Source organism: Amphibalanus amphitrite, unplaced genomic scaffold, assembly GCF_019059575.1.
Source record: "Amphibalanus amphitrite isolate SeventyFive unplaced genomic scaffold, NRLGWU_Aamphi_draft 000595F_arrow, whole genome shotgun sequence".
NCBI classification, from domain to species: domain Eukaryota; kingdom Metazoa; phylum Arthropoda; class Thecostraca; order Balanomorpha; family Balanidae; genus Amphibalanus; species Amphibalanus amphitrite.
In genome coordinates this window covers 176,339-198,018 of record NW_024882089.1, presented here as the reverse complement: position 1 = coordinate 198,018, position 21,680 = coordinate 176,339, and the positions used below count along the sequence as shown (strand labels likewise).

Genomic DNA, 21,680 nt, shown 5'->3' with positions numbered 1-21,680 from the left:
TCTCGCGCTCGCCAGAGCGCCGTCGTCAAACTAGACAAAACCAGACAGAGTGTCGCTCGCTGGGTCCTGCTGCTCAACAATTTCGATTTCATTTTTTTTTTTGCGACTCAGCACGACCAGTACCCGGCTCAACCGTCGCGGGGCGGCGGCAGCAGCGGCGGCGGACCCGCCGGTCACGTGACCGCGCCGCCGTCGGCTGCGCTGTTTCATTGATGACCATATATGGTCATCTGTGTTCTGATTGGCTGACGGCGGCCGGCCGGCGTCGGCCCAGATAGTCGCTCGGTGCGCCGGTAAAGCCAAGAGAAAATTCTTTCCGGTGCTCACTTCTGTGTGGAACGGTGGACAGTGCGGTGCTCGATTCTAGTCTGTGATATTTATTCGGTAAGTGAGCTTACCTATAGTGATGTTGGGTCTGTTGCTGCTGTGTGTCCCGACTTCTCCTTTTGCGATTGCGTTTCTCCGGGGGCTGGCTCGAGCTGGGTTAAAACGTTCGCTCGTATTTTGCGATTTTTGCAATGTTTCAACATAATTTTGTGTCAAATGGCTGCCCTAAACCTGTATCTTCATTCTAGCACATTGGTTGCGTTTGAGTTAAAGTACTATTCGAGTTTTTGCTCGTAACCGGCGACCGGTCACGTCTATCTAAAGCGGATAGAAGGTGCGGGCACTAAGCTGTAGCTGGTCACTAAAGGGACGTGGCGGTGGGAATGATGGCAATCGAAACTTTGACATGCCACTGATCCACGAAAACATCTTGCCTCACCATTCAGTATAGTTAACTTGAGCTGCTTGAGTTGAAAAAGATGTGCGCCACATTCGTCTCTGAGGACTTCAAGTAGTCTAATTGGGCAGTGTGCGAAAAGTTTCAGTCAAAACCCAACGTATTGTCATTCCATGCAAATTAGTGATATCGCTCATCTCCCGTTCAATTCATTCGCGGGCGGTGTTCGCTTCTTGTGCGACATTGCTATCCCTGGGGCGCCATAGGCCGGGTGTCTTCAAATCTTACCGCCCGCATTTTAACAGCTCGGTAATTGTCTTAGCTATACCCTTATGTTGCTGTACTCGCACTTATCTCTCCCTAAGACACGGCATCATGGCACTGTGGGTCCGCCGCGCGTCTCGCCGGTCGGTGGGCGTCGACCCCATCGATTTCCTTCTGCCGGCCGGCCGGCCGGCGAGCGCCGCTTTCATGCCCATATAAGGCGCGGCTCGGCGGCGGCAGCGGCGGCGGCCACTCGGTGATTCAGGACGGCGAGGGGCCACCGACCTTGAACAGAGCCCGGAATGTGCCGGCCAGCCGGCGGCTGCGGGGGCGGCTGTGCCGGGAATTTGAACCGGCGCCGCGGGTGGGGTTCATGGGAAGGGCGGTGAGCCATGGGGCCCCGTGGTGCTACCGGTGATTATCGGGTAGAATGTAGAGATACGTGGATATGTGGCTCAGACTGGTGGACTTGACGTGATGCGTGACATCAAGTGCCCGAGACTAACGGTTTCCTGTCTGTCCTTTTCAGTAACTTATCTCAGCCAACATGTGTGACGACGAGGTTGCCGCTCTGGTCGTGGACAATGGCTCCGGCATGTGCAAGGCCGGTTTCGCCGGAGACGACGCTCCGCGTGCCGTCTTCCCGTCGATCGTCGGCCGGCCCCGCCACCAGGGCGTTATGGTCGGCATGGGACAGAAGGACTCGTACGTCGGCGACGAGGCCCAGTCCAAGCGTGGTATCCTCACCCTCAAGTACCCGATCGAGCACGGCATCGTCACCAACTGGGACGACATGGAGAAGATCTGGCATCACACCTTCTACAACGAGCTGCGTGTCGCGCCCGAGGAGCACCCGGTGCTGCTGACCGAGGCGCCGCTCAACCCCAAGGCCAACCGCGAGAAGATGACCCAGATCATGTTCGAGACGTTCAACACGCCCGCCATGTACGTGGCCATCCAGGCGGTGCTGTCGCTGTACGCCTCCGGCCGCACCACCGGCATCGTGCTCGACTCCGGCGACGGCGTCTCGCACACCGTCCCCATCTACGAGGGTGAGTAGCACGACACGAGTTCATTTAGACTTCGCCCAGCTTTTGAACAACGATCATGAACTTATCTAATAAGCCGCAAGGTCCTGAAGCGTCAATTCACTCCGTAGTCCTTTATATCAATGCCTTGCTGTGCCATGTCCGAACTGCTCACCCAAATGCGATGCTTACGATTTTCTCGTTCGTTCTCAGGTTACGCTTTGCCTCACGCCATCCTGCGTCTGGACCTGGCCGGCCGGGACCTGACCGACTACCTGATGAAGATCCTCACCGAGCGCGGTTACAGCTTCACCACCACCGCCGAGCGCGAAATCGTGCGCGACATCAAGGAGAAGCTCTGCTACGTGGCGCTCGACTTCGAGCAGGAGATGGCCACCGCGGCCAGCTCGAGCAGCCTGGAGAAGAGCTACGAGCTGCCCGACGGCCAGGTCATCACCATCGGCAACGAGCGCTTCCGCTGCCCCGAGGCGCTGTTCCAGCCGTCCTTCCTGGGCATGGAGTCGTGCGGCATCCACGAGACCACCTACAACAGCATCATGAAGTGCGACGTGGACATCCGTAAGGACCTGTACGCCAACACGGTGCTGTCGGGCGGCAGCACCATGTACCCGGGCATCGCCGACCGCATGCAGAAGGAGATCACCGCCCTGGCGCCCAGCACCATGAAGATCAAGATCATCGCCCCGCCGGAGAGGAAGTACTCTGTCTGGATCGGCGGCTCGATCCTGGCCTCGCTGTCCACCTTCCAGCAGATGTGGATCTCCAAGCAGGAGTACGACGAGTCTGGCCCCTCCATTGTCCACCGCAAATGCTTCTAAGTTTGTGTCTGGTGTGTCTGAGATTACTTGCATGTGGATGGTTCTTATTTTTATTGTGAGCGCGATATATTCCAAGAGCTGCATCCCATCCGTGATGACCGAATGAGCATTCCGAGTTATTGGGCGCATTCCCGCTAGGCGGGCCTCCTGACCTGCTTGCCAGAGCGGTGCACCCCAGGGGCCGTTTGACTGTGTTATTTATGTTGTAAATGCCTTACTTCAGATCTATCCCAGCTTCTGACTAGCCTAGGTCTGAGTGATTCCTCATGCCACGTATGGGAGTGCCAGCTGCCAAGTCGAGACGTATTTCTTTCCATCGACAAAGCTGGACGTGGACGTTGTTCGGATGTTTTGCGCTGAGTTGGCCCCAAATGAGATGGCCAATGAAGTCTTTGTAATACAAACAAATACGCCGTATCAGCCGCCTTTTGAGTGATACAGTGAAAACTACGGAGAAGCTCGTTATGGAAGACAGAACCTAATTCGATAATGAACACTTAACCTTCGCCCCAGTGGGGGGGGGCATATGTTACCACCCTGTCGCGTTTTTCGCGTGTAAATAAAAAAGCGCGGCGCGTAGCGCCGCGCCGCTTGGGGTAGCTTTTTGTACATCAATTTTGGACAATGTGTGAAATTTTTTACCCCAGGTCATGTCAGGTCAGGTCACCAGGTCAAGTTAATTGACCAAGCCTAAAAAAAAGTTTGCAATCATGTCCAGCCTGCAGTGGTTGTCAGAAAGGTATCAAACTTGGTGGATTGCATGATGTTATGGGCGCCTACAATTTGTATATCTCAGATTTTTCATATCCGTGACCTAAGGTCAGGTCAGTGGCGTGACCTTACCATTATAAGGCAATGGAGAAAAATGAAAATGCCTCTAGATCCGTGTGTACGCATGGGAACAGTCCAAATATTTCAGAATCACAATGATTTAGTCCACTCGTGATGACCAAGGTGTCATTTTTGCTGATAGCCTCTAGACAGGTCATCTGAGGTCACTTGAGGCTACAAACAGTTTTTTGCCAATAACTCGCGATTGGAAAGAGATAGAACGCTGGGGATGGTCTCATTGTGTTTGTCTTGTTGAGACGCATCGACTGATATGCAACATGACCTTTTTCGGTCAGGTCATGACCTTGACCTGAGGTCAAATTTTCAAGTTGACCTTTCAAGGTCAAATTATAGTTCATTCGACGCGTCTCGGCAAGGGGAACACGATTCTGGCAATAGAAATGCCGTGGCTTTTTGTAGTCAAAAGTTATTGTCGAAAAACACTTTTCGTAAAAACAGCTATTTTTGGAGTTTTTGCCCTCTGGAGGCTAAACCGTTGACCTGAGGTCAATATTGATAATGACCTTTTCAAAAGAAGAGCTCAAAAGCTATCGTTTGCTGTTTCATGCGTTTTTCTAGCTACCATAGTTTTTGAGATAGCGGCATGTTTTCTGAAAAATATAATGACAATTGGCAAATTTTGACCTTTGATGACCTCTGGTGACCCCAATATTGCTCAAAGGTGAAAAATGACCGAAATACTTTCAAACGTACGCATTGAGGGCTATCGACTGCTTTTTACCGCGTCTTTCTATCCCTCTTAGTTTTTGAGTTAGAGGTGGGTGGTAACATATGCCCCCCCCCCACTAGGGCGAAGTTGGCTGAGACCGCCACTGGGGCGCGGGTTAATATAAGTGGGCCTAGAGATCAGGGTTACCCGAATGCATGAAGTGCTACTGCTTCTACGTTGCAGGAATGGGAAGGAAACTGATGTTTACAAGTAGTAGTTTTAGGCCATTTCGGGCCAGTTTAGGACATGCATCGAGCAAATCTAATGACAAATGTTTCCAGCATTAGCCGTAGGGTAGGTGTGTACTTACACCCCGCCGAAGAAGTTGCATAGCTGGCCGGTAAGCGGGAAACCGAAAGACAGGTCTGTTGGCTGACCTGACCTGGCGCTTTACTTCTGTGTCTACATATCAAAACACACATGAACACCGATGCTGTAGGTTCTACGTAATTGCGAACATTAATTTCATAGCATGCATGCTGCATAGGCGGTGGAACGGTGGGGGGGGGGGGGGGGCACCGGGGCACCGTGCCCCCCGTTGATTTTGGCATTTTAACATTATCCCTTTGGGCGTTGCATGGAAAGAAGGGGACCAAAAGTGGGCAGTGCCTCCCTCCCCCCCCCCCTCTCCTGAAGGTGTCCCGCTGTTACTGATGCATGGCTTATGACATGGCTCTGTACCTCATAACATGATTCTTGGAAAGGACGAGATTTGAGCGCAATGTAAGGGCATAGTGGCTGAGGAATAGCTTGATCAATGATTCAGCTTTTGCTAGATTGGATATTTTTCAGCCCGTAGAAGAGAGCATCCCCATTTCTCTAAGGGATAGCCAAGATTCCTAACCTTTACTGCTCGGGATAACACGTCAAGGGATACCTTTCCGATTAGATTATTTTCTACTTCCCTCTATTTGGTACCCATTTGGTAGCAGCATAGCCATACAGAAATGCCGCGTTTGAAACATTTGCGGTGCGGCCGGCGCCTGGTCGGTTTCCATAGAGTTCAATGGTTTCCAATTTGAATTATTATGTGCATTGCAGTAAGTGTATATATAGCCGATTTTGTTTTATATATTAAAGGGACTATCCCACCTTTAACATGGGGTTTGAGTTGAGATAGCCAAGTTTGCGGCGAGGTTCAGAAACCACTATCTATCTAGGTTGCAACCCCCGCGGCCTCTTGGTGTTGAAGAAATTCGTTCCCTTCATTTGAAAATGGGCCTTGTACAAGGCCCTATCTTCAACATGGAGCGACCGTTAGTGTGACGTCACCTCGTTTAGTCATTCTGATTTAAATGGGTTTGTTCGTTGAACAATCGCTTAAAACTTGGTCTGAACTTTGTTGTGCTGCCTACAGAGTAAAAAGAATCAGCTTTATGACAGTAATGTGGCCTGGGGAAGGAGGTAATTTTGGGCTGTGATGTCACATATTTGAAAGTTTGTGTTTGGAATATGGGAAGCCTAAGATGTTTAATGAAAAATAAATGCCAGAACCGTGTTCCTGGTCATCCAATTTATTAAGTCGGACACAATTTAACTGGTTTTAACAACATTTTAGAAGGTGGGATAGTCCCTTTAATGAATTTTGTGATAAATATGCACTAGTTATTGAAATAAGTTATACTGCATGCATCGAACCTAGACGATTGCGTTTTCTTAGTCTTCATGTGACTCACACGAGAAGGTTGGTGTTGGTAAAATGCCCTAAATAGTTTTGAGCCCAAATATTTTCCTTTTACAAACAAATGCAGTAGGTACTATCGAACGTGCTGAAAAATGCATCTGCATGCTTATGTGTTCTGAACCAGCGGTTATTTTTACTCAGACTTTAATGGCTTGATGGTGTAAACTGTAATTTGTCACAATGCATGCAGATGTATTTTCTCATGCCATGACAATAATTTGCCTTTCTGATTTCAGGGTTAAACCTGTGCTTTTTTAAGCACTTGTTCCAGATATAACCAAACAAATATGAAGGACAAGACACATAACTTGACATCTGACATAGCTCAGAAAGTATGGTTCAAATACATCCTTTCCTGCTGCTCGGCAACATGTGCTGAACTGGGTGAGGCTCCAGCTCCTGTCGAGTTCTGAAATTACAATCAGAGATTTGTTTTATAAAGTATTAGATGTGTATGCTTTGAGCAGGGCTGCGGAGTCGGAGTCGGAGTCGGTCGGAGTCGACAGTTGTGACCGGAATCGGAGTCGGAGTCGATTTTAGAAACCCGAGCCGGAGTCGGAGTCGGAGTCACCGAAAATCTGTCGACTCCCCAGCCCTGCTAGGCCTGCGGAGTCGGAGTCGGGAGTTGGAGTCGGTCGGAGTCGACAATTCTGCCCGGAGTCGGAGTCGGAGTCGGAGCTGGTTTTTGAAAGCCGGAGTCGGAGTCGGAGTCGGAGTCGCCGAAAATCCATCGACTCCGCAGCCCTGGCTTTGAGCATGCATTTATCACTCAGTTTTCTCTGGTTGGTTGGTTCCTGTTGTAATTATTTGAATATTTTGTGTATATTTTGCTCATTTTGTTGTCAGTGCATGACTTTAAGTTTTATGGTTATTGCATTGGTTGCATTAAACATAATCCATGATTGTCTAGCTTGTCAGTATTTATTGAGTGTTTTCTTAGTTCCTTTGCTTTGTTTTCAACAGTTACGTATCCCCTGGATCTCACCAAGACCCGCCTTCAAATCCAGGGAGAGGCAGCTCAGGGAAAGGTAAGCTGCCCTGTGCCAAGATATTGTCAGAGCCATTACTCACATTGCCAGAATATAATATTCCTGTTGCAGACGTTCTTCAACTTGACTCAGTGGACTGTATAACTGTGTGTGTGTTGACGTCTCGCATCATTTGGTGTGGCGACCGGGGCCTGACAGGATATAGGTTGATATGGTAATGAGGTGAAATTGGGAATTTATAATATAAGAAGTGGATGCTATATGAATGGATATAATTTTGGATCAAGGTTTAAGAGCACTCTTTTCAGAGCGACAAAGGAACCCTCTTTACAGAGAGCATGTTAAGACCTAAAAGGGTATGCAGAGCCCTCTTTTCAGAGAGACAAAGGAACCCTCTTTACAGAGAGCATGTTAAGACCTAAAAGGGTATGCAGAGCTCTCTTTTCAGAGAGACAAAGGAACCCTCTTTACAGAGAGCATGTTAAGACCTAAATATAGAGCCCTCTTTACAGAGAGACAAAGGAACCCTCTTTTCAGAGAGCAAGAGGTATTAGGAAAATAAGGAATCAGATAGGAATGATAAGTAGACCCGGTCACCGTGAAATAGAAGACTGTGCGAACTGACTGTGTGCCACTCTCCCCGTGCTCTTATCCGCCGCTGCACTCCACTCTTCACCATTCACAAACACAAGATTCTTCCGAACTGGTGAGTATTGCAGATGGCGAATAGGCGATGACAACACAGTATCACTGACAAGAAGAGTTGGCCAGAGAGAGCGAGGCAGTGCTCTCTCGGCGCCGAAAAGTAAAGAAGTGAGAGCGAGGGTTGCTCCCGCCCCGTTTATGTACTGGGTCGGGAGGACACAGATGGCGACGGAAGTGATAAAATAACAAAGAAGCTACAGACTACACAGCGTCCTGGTAACCCTACCACGCGGTCGGCACATGTCGGCCTAACGGCTCCGACCCGCCGGGGACACAGTTCCACGTGCGACGCCACGCCAGCTCACCCCATCCCCCGGGTCAGTCCCTCCGGTAACAGCGCATCCTTTCATACAACTGCAGCTGTAGAACACGGTCGCAGGGAGAGAGGAGCGTCCCGTCACCCGATCACTGCCATAAACTCTCTCGAGGACGGCCCATCTGCCGGCGGCGTGGCAGGGGGATGGGGGCGGCGGCGGCGTGGAGCGGCGCCGGCCGGGATCACGAGTCGGCCCGGCCCGGCAGCTACGATCAGAGCCGAAATGAGCCGCAACACCAACTACCTAGTGCAGTTTGTCGGCAACATCACTCCCCCCTGTGTTTAGATATGCATTCTAAACACACATACCCAGGAGACGACAAACGTTCCGGCACATCCACTAACTGCATCTCATCACACCGCCGTCACTGCTCTACGGCGACAGCGGCAGTAGTCCACTCCTTGAAGACGTTCCGGCTGGTCGCCGCCCTTCACTACGCTGGCCAGGATGTTTGACTTCACCTCCTCCATGTCGTCCGTCAGCGGTGGTGGTGGCGCTTGCGCCGGCCAGTTTTCTTCGTCGTCGCTCAGGAACGCTGGGCCGCTCAACCACCGGCTCTCGGACGTGAGTTCGGAGGCAGCCAGTCCCCTCGAGCAGTCATCGGCCGTGTTCATCTTTTCTGGGACATGCCGTCTGGTGCCGCTGAAGGTTCTCTTTCCAGACGACTCCTGAGGTTTCCTCCGCTGCAGCCGTCGGCGCACCCAGGCGGAGGCCAGATCGCTGGTCGAAGTGCCTTCCAGAGCTTCGTGCCGGCTGCTCTTCCATTTAGTCAGTTTGAATCCCCCATCAGAGAGGGCTCGGATGGCTTCTTGCTTCAGCTGCTTGGCGGTATCCACATCCGCGTCATACAGCAAGAAGTCATCCATGCAGAAACTTTGCTGGATCTGCTCGGGTTCTCTCGGAGGCGCTGTCCATCCTTCATTCCAGTGCTCTTGGGGCGTTTCTTTGAGGACATAGTTGGCGATGCCTGGTGACGATCGAGCCCCCAGCAAACCGGTTTTATATCGTCCTTGACTTCTGATTGTGCTTTTCTTCCAACGGTTTGATCACTCTTACTCCCTCCTTTGACCTGGGTTTAGTCTGGCAGCGCACAGTCCCGAAAGGCTCGGTAGACTGCCCTTGACTGACAGCAGCAGACCGCTCGTCCTCCTGTTCCGTCAGCAGCAGCTTCGTGGACATGACTTGGCGCAAGCTACTGGGAACGGTGGCCGAGACTGATCCTGTCAGTGCCCATCCGAGGTCGGTCTTCACTGCTACTGGTTGATTCGGGCGTCCGACACGCGTCTCTCTTTGCAGGACCGCTTCTAAGACGTTCGCTCCGATAAGCAGTTCCACTTGCCCACCGTCGTACTGCGGGAACTCAAGTCCGTGAAGGTGTTCACATCCCTTGAGCTGGCTTCCTTTTACCACAGGGGCAGTCACGTTGAGAGCTGGAACGGACCACACTTCCGGGATTTGGATTTCGCTCTTCCTTCTATCAGAGTCCAGTGCGCTTATGGTCAGTGAGACGCACTGCGAGGGCTTCTGGACGCCACTTCCTTCCACATTCTGAATTCGGAGTTGGCGACTTTGCCCAGCGATCCCCAGGTCGCGTAGGACGTCTTCACTGCAGAGGGATGTTTGCGCCCCGGTATCGAGCAGCGCAAGAACCTCTTTCGAGCCTCTGATGCCATGGACTTGGACCCGAACTACCTGAAGCAAGGTGTCCGTCTCTTCGTTCAGTGACGCCGCTACGAACGGTGCGTTGCTACTGCCTTCTTCCTTGTGAGGCTTGTTGGCTACCGCTTGTCCTTTGTTGTCATGAAGCAGCGGATGATGCTTGAACTTGCAGCCCTCGATACCGCACCTCCTGGCCATCCTGCACTTCCGGCTCCAGTGTCCTTTGCCAAGACACGAAAAGCACAGCCCTTCGGCGCTCACGATATCCAGTTTGGCTTTAGTAGTTTTGGCCTTGAACGTCGGGCAGTCTGGGAGCTTGTGCGTGTCCTCACACACCACACATGCCCGTCGGGTTTCTGGATCTGCCGAAGAAGTGATGCCTGTCGCGAATGCAGACTTTCTTGCGGTCCCACCGTCCCTGGACTTGGCTGCTTCTGTCCTATCGTTTGTCACAAACTGGCTGCCAGAGTGGCTAAGGACATCGACTTCTATCTTCAACCATGAGCTGAACGCCTCCAGGGTGGGTCGCACTGGTCGGAGCCTGTGCACTTCTCGGCCCCATTCTCGACCAAGCTCGACTGGTAGCTTCTCCACCACTCTTCTCAGGTTTTCGCTGCTCGCTAGGTCGCTTGAGTAGCCCAGATTGCGAAGAACTGTCACCGTGTTGTGGACGACTGAGTAGAATTGCTCCATGGCTGGGAGGTCCATGAGAGATGGCGGGGTGGAGGTGAAGATCTTTCGCAGATGGGCCTGTATGATGTCTTCCTCTCTGCCGAAGCGTTCCTGCAAGGTCTTGAGAGCCTCCTGGTAGAGTTCCCCGTTGAAGAGCATGCCGTTGATGGCTTGGGCAGCTGGTCCCTCCACCGCGTTTTGAAGGTGTGCCATGCGCTCGGAGTCTGACAACGACGGCTGATTATGCACCAAAGCTTTAAACAGCCCAATCCAGCGTGGCCACTCTTGAGCGCTTCCTCGGAACGTCGGCAGGGTAAGACGTGGGATGCTCTTCACAAACGCCGATTGTTGATGAAACAAAGGCTGTTGCTCAGAGCGAACATCTGTCACCCAGTTAGCGGGATGCTGTTCGTTCTTGCTGCTCGGCAGCTCGGCGTTGTTTGCGGCTGTCTGCTGCTCAGGTTGCAGTGTTCGGCGCTCTTCTTGTGGCGGTGGTCTACGCTGAGGCAGGTCGACCGTTACTGGACCATCCGCCACAATGCACTCCCTGGGAACCAGAGCGACGTTCTCGCCATCGAAGTCGTGCCGTCTCTCCCATTCGAGATCGCTCTCAGCCGCCTTGCATAGACGTGCCTTCACAAGCGCTCGTTCAACCTCTTCCTGCATAGCCTTCTCCTCCAGCATGTCCTCTTGCTTCCTACTCTGCCTTTCTCGTGCCTTTCTCAGCGTGTCTTCTTGCTCCTTCAGCATGTCCTCTTGCTCTTCCTTCTGCCTTTCTCGTTCCTTTCGTGCCCTGAGATGCTTCAGCTCGAGGGCCTTCATCTCTGCAGTTATTTCAGCCTCCCTTGCCACTGTTGAGGCCTTTGAGCATTTTGAAGCCCGGGACCCACTGACCTTACTTCCGTCTCGCCGTGGAGCGAGCGACATCGGCTTCCCCTCTGTCTCGGACGCTGAGCAGCCTGAGGACTTCAACTTGATGGCCTCTTTAATCGCCTTGATTGCTGAGGCGTGCCGTGCCGTCAACCGGGCGGCATACTCTTCCGCCTCTTCTAGCTCACCCACTTCCTGTACCTTTTCAACATAATCACCATTTATCTCCAGGAAGCCTTCCAGGGCCGTGTTCAGGGACTCAAGCCGCTTCCTAAGTTCTTCTTCACTTGCACAGCGATCGATTTGTACCTCAGCCGTGTTACAGGCACGGGTGAGTAGGGCGGCCTTGCGGCCACGCTGCAGCTTCAGGGTCTTCAGCTCACCGGTGGCTGTTCCTTCCTTCGCTCCGCCATCGACCCTGTTCTGCGGCATCGCCTTCCCGTTGCTTTCCTCTGTTGAGTCTTGAGGGGTCAGGGCTCCCAATTCTCCAGCAGCACGTCCATTCTCTGCTCCAGCGCCATCGCCGCTCCGTAGCATCATCTCTCTGTCGTCTCCCTCCTTTGAATCTTCCATTAGCCTTCAGTTAGATCCTGCAGGGGGCGAGTTGATACCACTTGACGAACACTGGCGAGGGTTGCTACTGCGGGCTGTGCCTCTGGACCTCTTCCTCTGACTTCTCACCTCTGGCCGGGATCATCCGGCCCGGAGGACCAGAAAATGTTGCAGACGTTCTTCAACTTGACTCAGTGGACTGTATAACTGTGTGTGTGTTGACGTCTCGCATCATTTGGTGTGGCGACCGGGGCCTGACAGGATATAGGTTGATATGGTAATGAGGTGAAATTGGGAATTTATAATATAAGAAGTGGATGCTATATGAATGGATATAATTTTGGATCAAGGTTTAAGAGCACTCTTTTCAGAGCGACAAAGGAACCCTCTTTACAGAGAGCATGTTAAGACCTAAAAGGGTATGCAGAGCCCTCTTTTCAGAGAGACAAAGGAACCCTCTTTACAGAGAGCATGTTAAGACCTAAAAGGGTATGCAGAGCTCTCTTTTCAGAGAGACAAAGGAACCCTCTTTACAGAGAGCATGTTAAGACCTAAATATAGAGCCCTCTTTACAGAGAGACAAAGGAACCCTCTTTTCAGAGAGCAAGAGGTATTAGGAAAATAAGGAATCAGATAGGAATGATAAGTAGACCCGGTCACCGTGAAATCTATATTACTATTTGAGGAGGGTGCGTCTGTCCGTTACCGAGGTCCCGACTTGGTCGTGCTTTGCGTGGACTACAGGCCAGACCGTTGCACCTAGCCCGGTGAAATTTGCACAACTTATAGATCAAGGATGCGCGACGTGCCTTTGAGGGGTCTCAGCTCGATCGGATTGATAGGGAGCGCGTGGCGCGTGCTCAAAAAGTGCAAATTCGCGTCATAGACTTTACATGTATAAATCGGCGTGCGAAATCGGGCGAAAACGGCTAATTTTGGCCGACACGGGTCCAGTTCCCGTGCAATATCTTGGTGACCAGGGGTCCGACCGGCACGGGGAAAACAGCATCGTGTACAGAATTGAACGGGCTATTGAATGGTGTGCAATGCAGAGGATAGCACGCGCCACGTGCACCGGAGAGGGCACTTTTATTTGAAAAATTGCGGTTTTTGAGGGATTTTGGAATTAATTTTATTTTTAGGTGACCGTTAAATGGAGCGAGTTGAATCAACTCCTATTTGCAAGAGAAAGGTACCGCCTCTCATATAAAAATTGTGAAAAGCTGATTGATCCAAATCAAGGTGGTGCAAATCACAGGAGAAAATGGTGTTTGTCAATTTTGTGCCACTTTATTAATCACACGGGGTTTCCTGCATAACCTGATACCTTTGGCAATTGAATATGGTACCATTGGATAGAGCATTCAATTCTGTCCAATATTCACTCTTCATTTTTGCATGATTAGCAACAGTATCCTTAAAAATGTAAATGTTCCAAACCATTACATTATCATTTTTAGCGAAATTCATCGATGGCCCTCAAAAGACTTCACGCCAGTTTTCGAATCATTCTAAAGTAGAACGCATGATAATACGACGCGGGCACCTCGATGCGATGTATCTTTTTGTTTTCTTACAAAATGCTTGGCCGTCAAAAAGCAATCGAACGAAATGGATATCTACCAACCAAATCGACACAGACCAACCCAATACCCACGGGTAAAAAAATCCCCCCTTCGCGTTGCGGAGCACGCGGGTAACCCTAGTAGAAGACTGTGCGAACTGACTGTGTGCCACTCTCCCCGTGCTCTTATCCGCCGCTGCACTCCACTCTTCACCATTCACAAACACAAGATTCTTCCGAACTGGTGAGTATTGCAGATGGCGAATAGGCGATGACAACACAGTATCACTGACAAGAAGAGTTGGCCAGAGAGAGCGAGGCAGTGCTCTCTCGGCGCCGAAAAGTAAAGAAGTGAGAGCGAGGGTTGCTCCCGCCCCGTTTATGTACTGGGTCGGGAGGACACAGATGGCGACGGAAGTGATAAAATAACAAAGAAGCTACAGACTACACAGCGTCCTGGTAACCCTACCACGCGGTCGGCACATGTCGGCCTAACGGCTCCGACCCGCCGGGGACACAGTTCCACGTGCGACGCCACGCCAGCCCACCCCATCCCCCGGGTCAGTCCCTCTGGTAACAGCGCATCCTTTCATACAACTGCAGCTGTAGAACACGGTCGCAGGGAGAGAGGAGCGTCCCGTCACCCGATCACTGCCATAAACTCTCTCGAGGACGGCCCATCTGCCGGCGGCGTGGCAGGGGGATGGGGGCGGCGGCGGCGTGGAGCGGCGCCGGCCGGGATCACGAGTCGGCCCGGCCCGGCAGCTACGATCAGAGCCGAAATGAGCCGCAACACCAACTACCTAGTGCAGTTTGTCGGCAACAATTCCCATAAAACTGTTGTAAAATTCTACTGCATGCAATACACTGTACACTGTACAGAAGTGTTGTGACTACAGAGTGTTATTATTTGGAACCTCTGTGCTAATTTCTGGATATCAAAGGGAAACAACACAAAGAATGTTTGAAGTAACATAATTGTCCTTTCCCTTTACACATAATTTGCCTATTGTGTACTGTGCGATTCATGATTGGAAGCAAACAGGAAACACTTTCAGGCCTAAGCCATTGCTTCCATATTGATGGATGTTTTTTTAGCATCTACTTTTCCATATGTTACAGCATCTGTCAACTCTTGGCATCTAACACTTAGCTCATCACCTTTGCCCTCAAACCTGTGACACTTCCCTCTACCACTTGTGACCTGTTTCGCCCCCCCCCCCCCCTGTCCCAAACCTAACCCCTTCACCCCCATTCCATCCCCAGGCGGCGCCATACCGCGGGTTCCTGCGCACGGCGGCGGGCATAGTGCGCGAGGAGGGCGCTCGCCGTCTGTGGCAGGGCGTCACACCGGCCATCTACCGCCACCTCATCTACACGGGGGTCCGAATGAATGGCTATGAGTGGCTGCGGGATCGGATCGCGCCCCCCGGCCGACCCCTGCCCGTCTGGTGAGTGTGGAACGGTCAGCGCTGGAGAGCCTTTTATCACAGTGCTAGATTTGTTTAATTTGTACGTTATGTTTTGGCGAGTCTCGAAAGGATGTAATCGGTGCTAACTGTCCTGCTTGTGCGATGGTGATGGTCTTTGCCGCTGTGTTGTTGGTTTCCTCGTATTTGTCTGTTTGTTCGTAAGCATTAACTATATATGTACTCATAAACATTGTTTAAATGTTTAGCTTATGCTCGAATTAATGTTGACTAATGACGGATATTGATTACTGTCGATCTATTGTTTTTGTCTGTCGCATCAAACAATCTCCCCCCCCCCCCCCCCCACCCTGGGCCTGTGCAGGCAGGCGGCCGGCGCGGGTCTGCTGGCCGGTGGGCTCGGGCAGCTGCTGGCCTCCCCGGCTGACCTCGTCAAGGTTCAGATGCAGATGGAAGGCCGGCGGCGGCTGCAGGGTCACAAACCCAGGTGAGTTCAGAGAGGAAACGATGTGTATCATTCATGATGCCCAGTTGCGGGTCTTATGGTGGATGCAACAAACTTGCGTTGATCTAACGCGATTTGGTTCTGGACAGAAGGTATCATTCATTTTACATCCACAATTGACGGGAAAATGGCTTGAAGCGAAAACAAATCTCTATGCCGTTTTGTAGGTAAATTCATTCTTAACATTTTGTTTTTGCCACGAATGGATCACATTGACGCCACTTCCATGATAATACCAATAGATATCTCACTGCAATATAAAATGGAGCCACCCTGAGTTTTATTGAACCACACGCTCCCAGGCCCCAGAGTCCGGTACTAAACCGGGCTGCATGTGAGCCAGTAACAGCGTCACTGGCGCCAATCGCTGATCAATAGTTCTGTCTTATGGGGCGCCCTGAGTCACCCCTTGGGTCCAGAGGGGACGTGAGCGTGGGGGGGGGGTCAGGGGAGAGACAGGAAATGTGATGGGCCGGGCCCTACAACAGAAGATATGATGAATTTTAAACAAAATTTATCGAAACGAAGAAAATCGTGGGCGTTGAGGATGACTAGCATTTCGGGCACAATAGCTTACTCCGTCGTCATAGTATCGCTTGAAATGCAGGAATAGTAATATTCACTCCTTTGAGAGAGCGACGTGGTGATAAATCACCTTACCGTCGTGCTCATCTCATGTCTGTCCTGAGTGTCCGTACTACGAGTATAAATAAACCTGACATCTGAAATTCAAGCATCTTGGTTCCCGAGTCCCTGGATTTTTGCCTCCACTTATTTTGTCTTATTTTTGTGGCCGCTCTCTGCTCTATCTAAACCCTCTGGAAACCACAGGGCCATCCCTGCCAGTCCTACCCACAGCACACACCGCCTGCAAGTATACATTATTTTACATTATTTGGTTTAGTTCCAGAATAAATATGACATCAGACATGCTAGCATTACGGTCCCGAGTCCCTGGGTTTCTTTTCTCGTTATTTAGCCTTGTTTTTGTGGTGGTCCTCTACCCTATCTAAACCGGGGGAACTGCGGGTCATCCCTGCCCGTCTTAGCCACGCCACATATCGCCCAAACCACCGTCTCTGAGGTAGCCGACCGGCCCCTCGACGGACGGAGGGCCCCGGACCGGACATCCGGCGCTCCGCCGACGCTGAGCTGCTGCCACCGGGGTTTTCCGGTCCCCGATTGTAGCGACGGTGGTGGAAGGGAAGTGGCGGCGACGGCGGCGGATAGAGGGAAATTTGAGATTCACTGGGATTTTAGGAGGCATTGGTCATCAAGGGATTTTATTTGGCAAAGTTTGTGCCAATGGTAGCGTCGTGTGTGGGTATTTTTTGGTCTAACGCGCGTCGCGCATGTTTTGGCCAATGATACATGGCTGATTACCCTGCATTACATGTATGATGCCTACATGGTACATTCCGCTGAGTGGTATCGACATGTTTATCGGTTCTTTGCTGCTGGCTGACCTGGCTACATCAGCTGCAACATTTGTGGCCGATGGAAAGTCCTACCTGGCTATTCTTATCCTGGATTCGTCTTCGTGAATAGCAGCAGTGGTTTAGAACCTTTTCATCTATTCTAGGGTTCCATTCTTTCCACTGGGAAAATTAATAAATAATAGTCTTCATTCAATGCCGCTTTAATCTCATTTAAGGCGTGCCCCATTTGCTGCCGACAAATTCGACAACTTGTGAGGCGCCACTGGCTCCAGTACCGCCTACCGGACGTGCAGGTGCCAAAACGTCACCGGGCTGACCCGCTGCGGTTGATCGCGCCGCTGACCTCTGACCTGGGGCAGCCCGATCACACGCCATTCGGGCCACTGGGCTGCCTGCACCGGTATCCAGGACAAACGGAGGTGCCCATAGAACAAACGAGCGCGTTACCGGGTGACTGTGGTAAAAAGAAAGCGCGGTATTAAATTGAAGGTGCGGTAACTGCTTTTTAAATGTAGGCGTATGTCTAGGCTGATGATTTGGCATATCCATCATTCTGTCAAATCATTTTGATAAAGAAGCCACAGTCTCATAGTTCGCATAAAAATATTTAACAATACAAAATTCTAACATAAATTTTACCCGCTGCAAGTTTCCCGCCAACCTGCAAGAGCTACGTAGAATTGTTTTATTTCTATCCCAACTCTTTTTGCCGTCATGTGGACATTTCACTCCAACATTCCAGCGGTTGGGTGTCTCTCTTGTCAATCAATGCCATGACTCATCCGCCTGTCCTTTTTGGGTTGGGGAACATCGGAGTTACTCAGCTATCGACGAACGCAGACGAGGGGACGTGACTGGACGAGGGGACGCGAGGGGTATCGGCTCCGACAATTTCGACGCGACAGTGACTCATGTGAACGTATGAGTGCGAGTGCAGACGACGATGGGGTGACCTCAGCGCCGTCGGTGCGCTTGGAGACGGGTCAACATTGGGCGGGCTATGGACGACCGGCGCCGCGGTATTGGGACGTATCTATGACTCATTGTGCCGGGCTCATGACTGGGTTAGTTCTGGAAGTGCTCGTCGAAAATGGCTATGTTTACGGTATAGGCAATATGAGTGTTACTTGGTGACTGACCGATGAATTTTCAACCTAGACACATGTCCGTTTGTACGTGATTCACCCTTTCCCGGATCTATTTTAGGCTCGTCAATGTCACGACAAGAATGTCGCATACACACAATAAAAGGACTTTGCAAGGCAACACATCGTTGTCAAACTGCGGTGTTGAGTGTTTACAAGCACCTAAATAATTAATTACCTGCTGACGACAATTACCTGAGACCAATGCTTTATTCATATTCCTTCAATCATCTTACTATTCTATTGCTAACTTCTCGACCCATTCCAGAGTGAAAAACGCCGCGCACGCGTTCCGTAAGATTCTCCGCGAGGGCGGCGCGCGCGGCCTGTGGAAGGGCTGCGTGCCGAACGTGCAGCGCTCGGCGCTGGTGAACCTGGGCGACCTCACCACCTACGACTCGGTGAAGGCGCGCCTGGTGCGGGGCACCAACCTCGGCGACACGCCCGTCACACACTTCCTGGCCAGGTGGGTGCCGGAGATAGTCCCGTCGCACGCGTTTTGTCCAGGTGAGACCACAAGGTTATTTAGAATAGTCTGGAGCTATTAGAATGGTCATAATTAATGGCATAGATAACATGAATCATTCATGTTATCTATGTTAATGGAAATGATATCTCACTTAATTATTGTGGGATGTAGCGTCTAAGCGTAATGTGGTGCAAAATGGCCTTAGTAGTCGGCGCGCCCTAAAGCCCCAATAAACAAACAATAATGTGACTGAAGCTTGCTTATGCTCATGCTCCCTGAGTCCCTGACTAGTCTGCCCTCTCATCAGGGTGTTGTGCAGTGCACAAACTGACTTCTGCACACCATTTCTGTCACATAGGATAGCCTTCGTGACCGTGCTGACTGTTATGTGACACGACTGGCCGGCCTGTCCTCTACACCTTACAGCTCCCCCTTGGCTGTTGACTGTTGGTCAAGTATGATTGACCGTACCCCTACCCCTCACAGCCTCTGCCCGATTCCATACAGCGTGACTGACCCCCGACCCGGCGTGTCCCTCACAGTGTGGCCTCCGGCCTCGTGTCGGCCACTCTGGGCACTCCTGCCGACGTTGTGAAGACTCGCGTTATGAATCAGCCCACCGACGCCAGTGGCAGGTATACGCTCCGAGAGGGGTCACTAGGGGAGGGAAGGGAGGGGCGGAAGGCTCAAGGCACTCTGTTTGTGTTTTTGGTGACGGTAGCGGGTCTAGAAAATGATAGGAACTTACCGGATAGAGAGCATGAGTTGATCTGTTTTTACTTCAGTTGATTGATTCGCTCTAATAGAATAAGGTGCGAATTTGGGATGGGGGGGGGGGGGGCAGTCGACATGGTATCGATCGGTGTTTTAGCTTTCTTCTTGAACGATTTAATATCTCACCCGCCAATACAAGGTCACCCCCAGAACATACCTTCAATGGTTCTGCACTCTGCCATTTGCGTCCCTTCCACCAGCACACTGGGCCGATTTTTATTGATAAAGATGGTTCTGGGAGTCTCACATGTGCTTCTATCCCCAGGGGAACGCTATACCGCAGCTCAATCGATTGTTTTGTGCGTCTGGTCCGAGAGGAGGGTCTATTGGCCATGTACAAAGGCTTCCTGCCCTGCTGGATACGCATGGCGCCCTGGAGTCTCACCTTCTGGTTTACCTATGAGAATCTACGGAAACTGGCCGGCACGGAAAGCTTCTAGCGACGGTGGGGAGAGAGGAGGGAGCAGAAAGAATGGTGAGTTTGAGTCGTAAGATGGTGGTGGAATCGGGTGGAGCTCGCCAAATTTTGTCGCAGTTACCGAAATGCTCGGTGTCAGTGGTGTTTACGATGGCCATGTCTGTCCCTCTACCGGCGAATATCAGAACTAATACTATGTGATGCGCACTTGCAGCGTTTTTCGTTGAAGCTGCTTTTAACCAGAAGCGGAGGAGCGTTGGGCCGTTTTGTCCGGCCTGTAATGAGTCGCATTCGCATGCTTTATCGTTTTTGATGCATCGCAAGTATTTTTCACTTTTGCGGCCATTTGTGCTTTTCGCTGTGTGACCTTTCCCACTGTTTTCAGGTCTGTTAAAACAATGCCGACTCGGAGAAGTATCTCATGGCTTCAGCCATCATACGTCACAGACCTCTCAGCCGATTTGCAGCATTACAGGGACCCACCGTTAGTGGATATTCAATTGGCCGAGATTTCTGACCAGCCAGTGACTATAAAATGTTAGGGGGAACGTTTTATACCGGACCTAATAACTATTTATGTAATATGTATCGAGCTTGTGTGAAAACCAGACTGTGCTACTTCAACAATGCAATTGTTAGGATAAGTTTCGAAAGGCGTGTGTGTGGCTCAACGTCATTTACTCGTTGTGTGGTGTGGTTGTGCAATGTTTGTATTTCAGAAGCTGGTGCAATCGAGTTTGAAATTAGTGTGCTTTGATGGATGTGTATTGGATAATGAGCTCGGACCACATTGGAAAGTGTATGCAGTTAATGTCAACGTTGAATGCAAGTCCTGAAGCTTCGGTAATGTCTTTCAAAGCTTGCCATATTTAAAACAAGTTGTCAAATGTAAAATGCCAGTTCTTATTATTCATTGGAACGAGATTTGGGCCGCACGAGGCATTGAATGAATACTGAGGTGTATTTTTGCTGCGAATCCCAATGTCTCGCACTATTTTCAGCCCGGCCAGTTTTGATTTAGCTGTTGGTTACAATCTACAATTACAATTACAATCTATGTACCTACCTCGTAGTGTTGTAATTTGTGTCAAGAGCGGACCGAAATCACGATTGCATGGTCCATTTGAGATGCTGTCTTTTTGGAACGACGATTGTACTATTCGCATCATCGATGTGTGATTGCTCTGTGAACCGTTTGATAGCCAATACCCATGTTGCGATGTCGTTTTATGTCATGCTTTGTGGTAGCTACCGGAGACTCGTGGCGCATTGTTTTTTAAGGTCGAAATCCATGGGATTACATGTTGTACGTCTGAGTTGTGAATTTTGCGAAATGTCGCCTGTGCGTAAACACTTAATGAGCAATGTCTACACATTTTGTGGGAAGTGTGATCAGCTAAACCGACTTCTGCCGGTCTGCGTGGTTTTTGTGCGAAATATGTGCCATCAGTAACTCTGGCAGGGTTATTCGGCCTGTGATGAAGTTTTTAAGGAATTCTGGTAGAAATATAATGTGTGCATACTGCATGCTGAACGATCGTTTCGATCTGGTTTGAATTCGGTGATCCATCAATGTTTGGATGGTCACGACACAAATCCCATCACCAACCAACCTATTGACCAGATGCCACCACGGTAATGACATTCATGGCTTCAAAAACCCAGTTCACGATCAGTCGATCACAGCCTCGGGAAGTTTACGGAGCCACCCATGGGGTACTTCCTTAGACGAGGAGGTGGATAGGGAGATCGACGTACCGACGTATAACCGTCGATGTCTCGTGTGATTTCGCCGTTCAGCCCATGGGACGCTGAAGACTAGCCGTAATCACATGCCCATTGGCAAATGTATAATATTGATTTGATACATTTTTTATAAGTTCTGGCCCACTACGGTCAAAAATGTGTAAGACACCTCAGTCTTCAGATACAGCCTCCGGTCTTACTGCATGTCTCTGTATTCCTGTGTTCTCAGCTTGACCGAACACACAACACACAACCAGCCGCGCCTCCGGCCGCGCTCCACACACACACCCTTTGCCCAGCGCTCTGCTCTGCTCTGCTCGCGCGCC

The 21,680-nt window shown here is 50.8% G+C and overlaps 2 protein-coding genes across 3 annotated transcripts; both read left to right on the top strand.

Moving 5' to 3' along the window:
* The first annotated feature begins 245 nt into the window (after positions 1-245).
* Positions 246-3,272, top strand: LOC122394492 (actin, clone 403). Its single transcript, XM_043391387.1, has 3 exons — positions 246-384; positions 1,518-2,040; positions 2,230-3,272. The coding sequence occupies exons 2-3, from the start codon at positions 1,536-1,538 to the stop codon at positions 2,853-2,855; spliced, it is 1,131 nt and encodes a 376-aa protein (XP_043247322.1). The 5' UTR covers positions 246-384; positions 1,518-1,535; the 3' UTR covers positions 2,856-3,272.
* Positions 3,273-5,398: 2,126 nt separating this feature from the next.
* Positions 5,399-21,142, top strand: LOC122394493 (mitochondrial uncoupling protein 4-like). 2 transcript variants are annotated; one of them, XM_043391390.1, is made up of 9 exons: positions 5,399-5,456; positions 6,337-6,484; positions 7,064-7,128; positions 14,695-14,879; positions 15,223-15,345; positions 18,216-18,413; positions 18,959-19,051; positions 19,456-19,665; positions 19,994-21,142. In XM_043391390.1, the coding sequence occupies exons 2-8, from the start codon at positions 6,388-6,390 to the stop codon at positions 19,628-19,630; spliced, it is 936 nt and encodes a 311-aa protein (XP_043247325.1). In that variant the 5' UTR covers positions 5,399-5,456; positions 6,337-6,387; the 3' UTR covers positions 19,631-19,665; positions 19,994-21,142. The 2 variants fall into 2 exon arrangements, with proteins under 2 accessions (XP_043247325.1, XP_043247324.1); XM_043391389.1 differs by lacking the exon at positions 5,399-5,456 and adding an exon at positions 5,996-6,100.
* Positions 21,143-21,680: the final 538 nt, after the last annotated feature.

What these genes read in the sequence shown, in the direction of transcription:
- LOC122394492 (XM_043391387.1), top strand. Translation starts at nt 1,536, where the DNA reads ATGTGTGACGACGAGGTTGCCGCTCTGGTCGTGGACAATGGCTCCGGC. An exon ending in CACCGTCCCCATCTACGAGG is followed by an intron (nt 2,041 to 2,229) that starts GTGAGTAGCACG and finishes GTTCGTTCTCAG; the next exon opens with GTTACGCTTTGCCTCACGCC.
- LOC122394493 (XM_043391390.1), top strand. Translation starts at nt 6,388, where the DNA reads ATGAAGGACAAGACACATAACTTGACATCTGACATAGCTCAGAAAGTA. An exon ending in GGCCGACCCCTGCCCGTCTG is followed by an intron (nt 14,880 to 15,222) that starts GTGAGTGTGGAA and finishes GGGCCTGTGCAG; the next exon opens with GCAGGCGGCCGGCGCGGGTC. An exon ending in GTCACACACTTCCTGGCCAG is followed by an intron (nt 18,414 to 18,958) that starts GTGGGTGCCGGA and finishes TGTCCCTCACAG; the next exon opens with TGTGGCCTCCGGCCTCGTGT.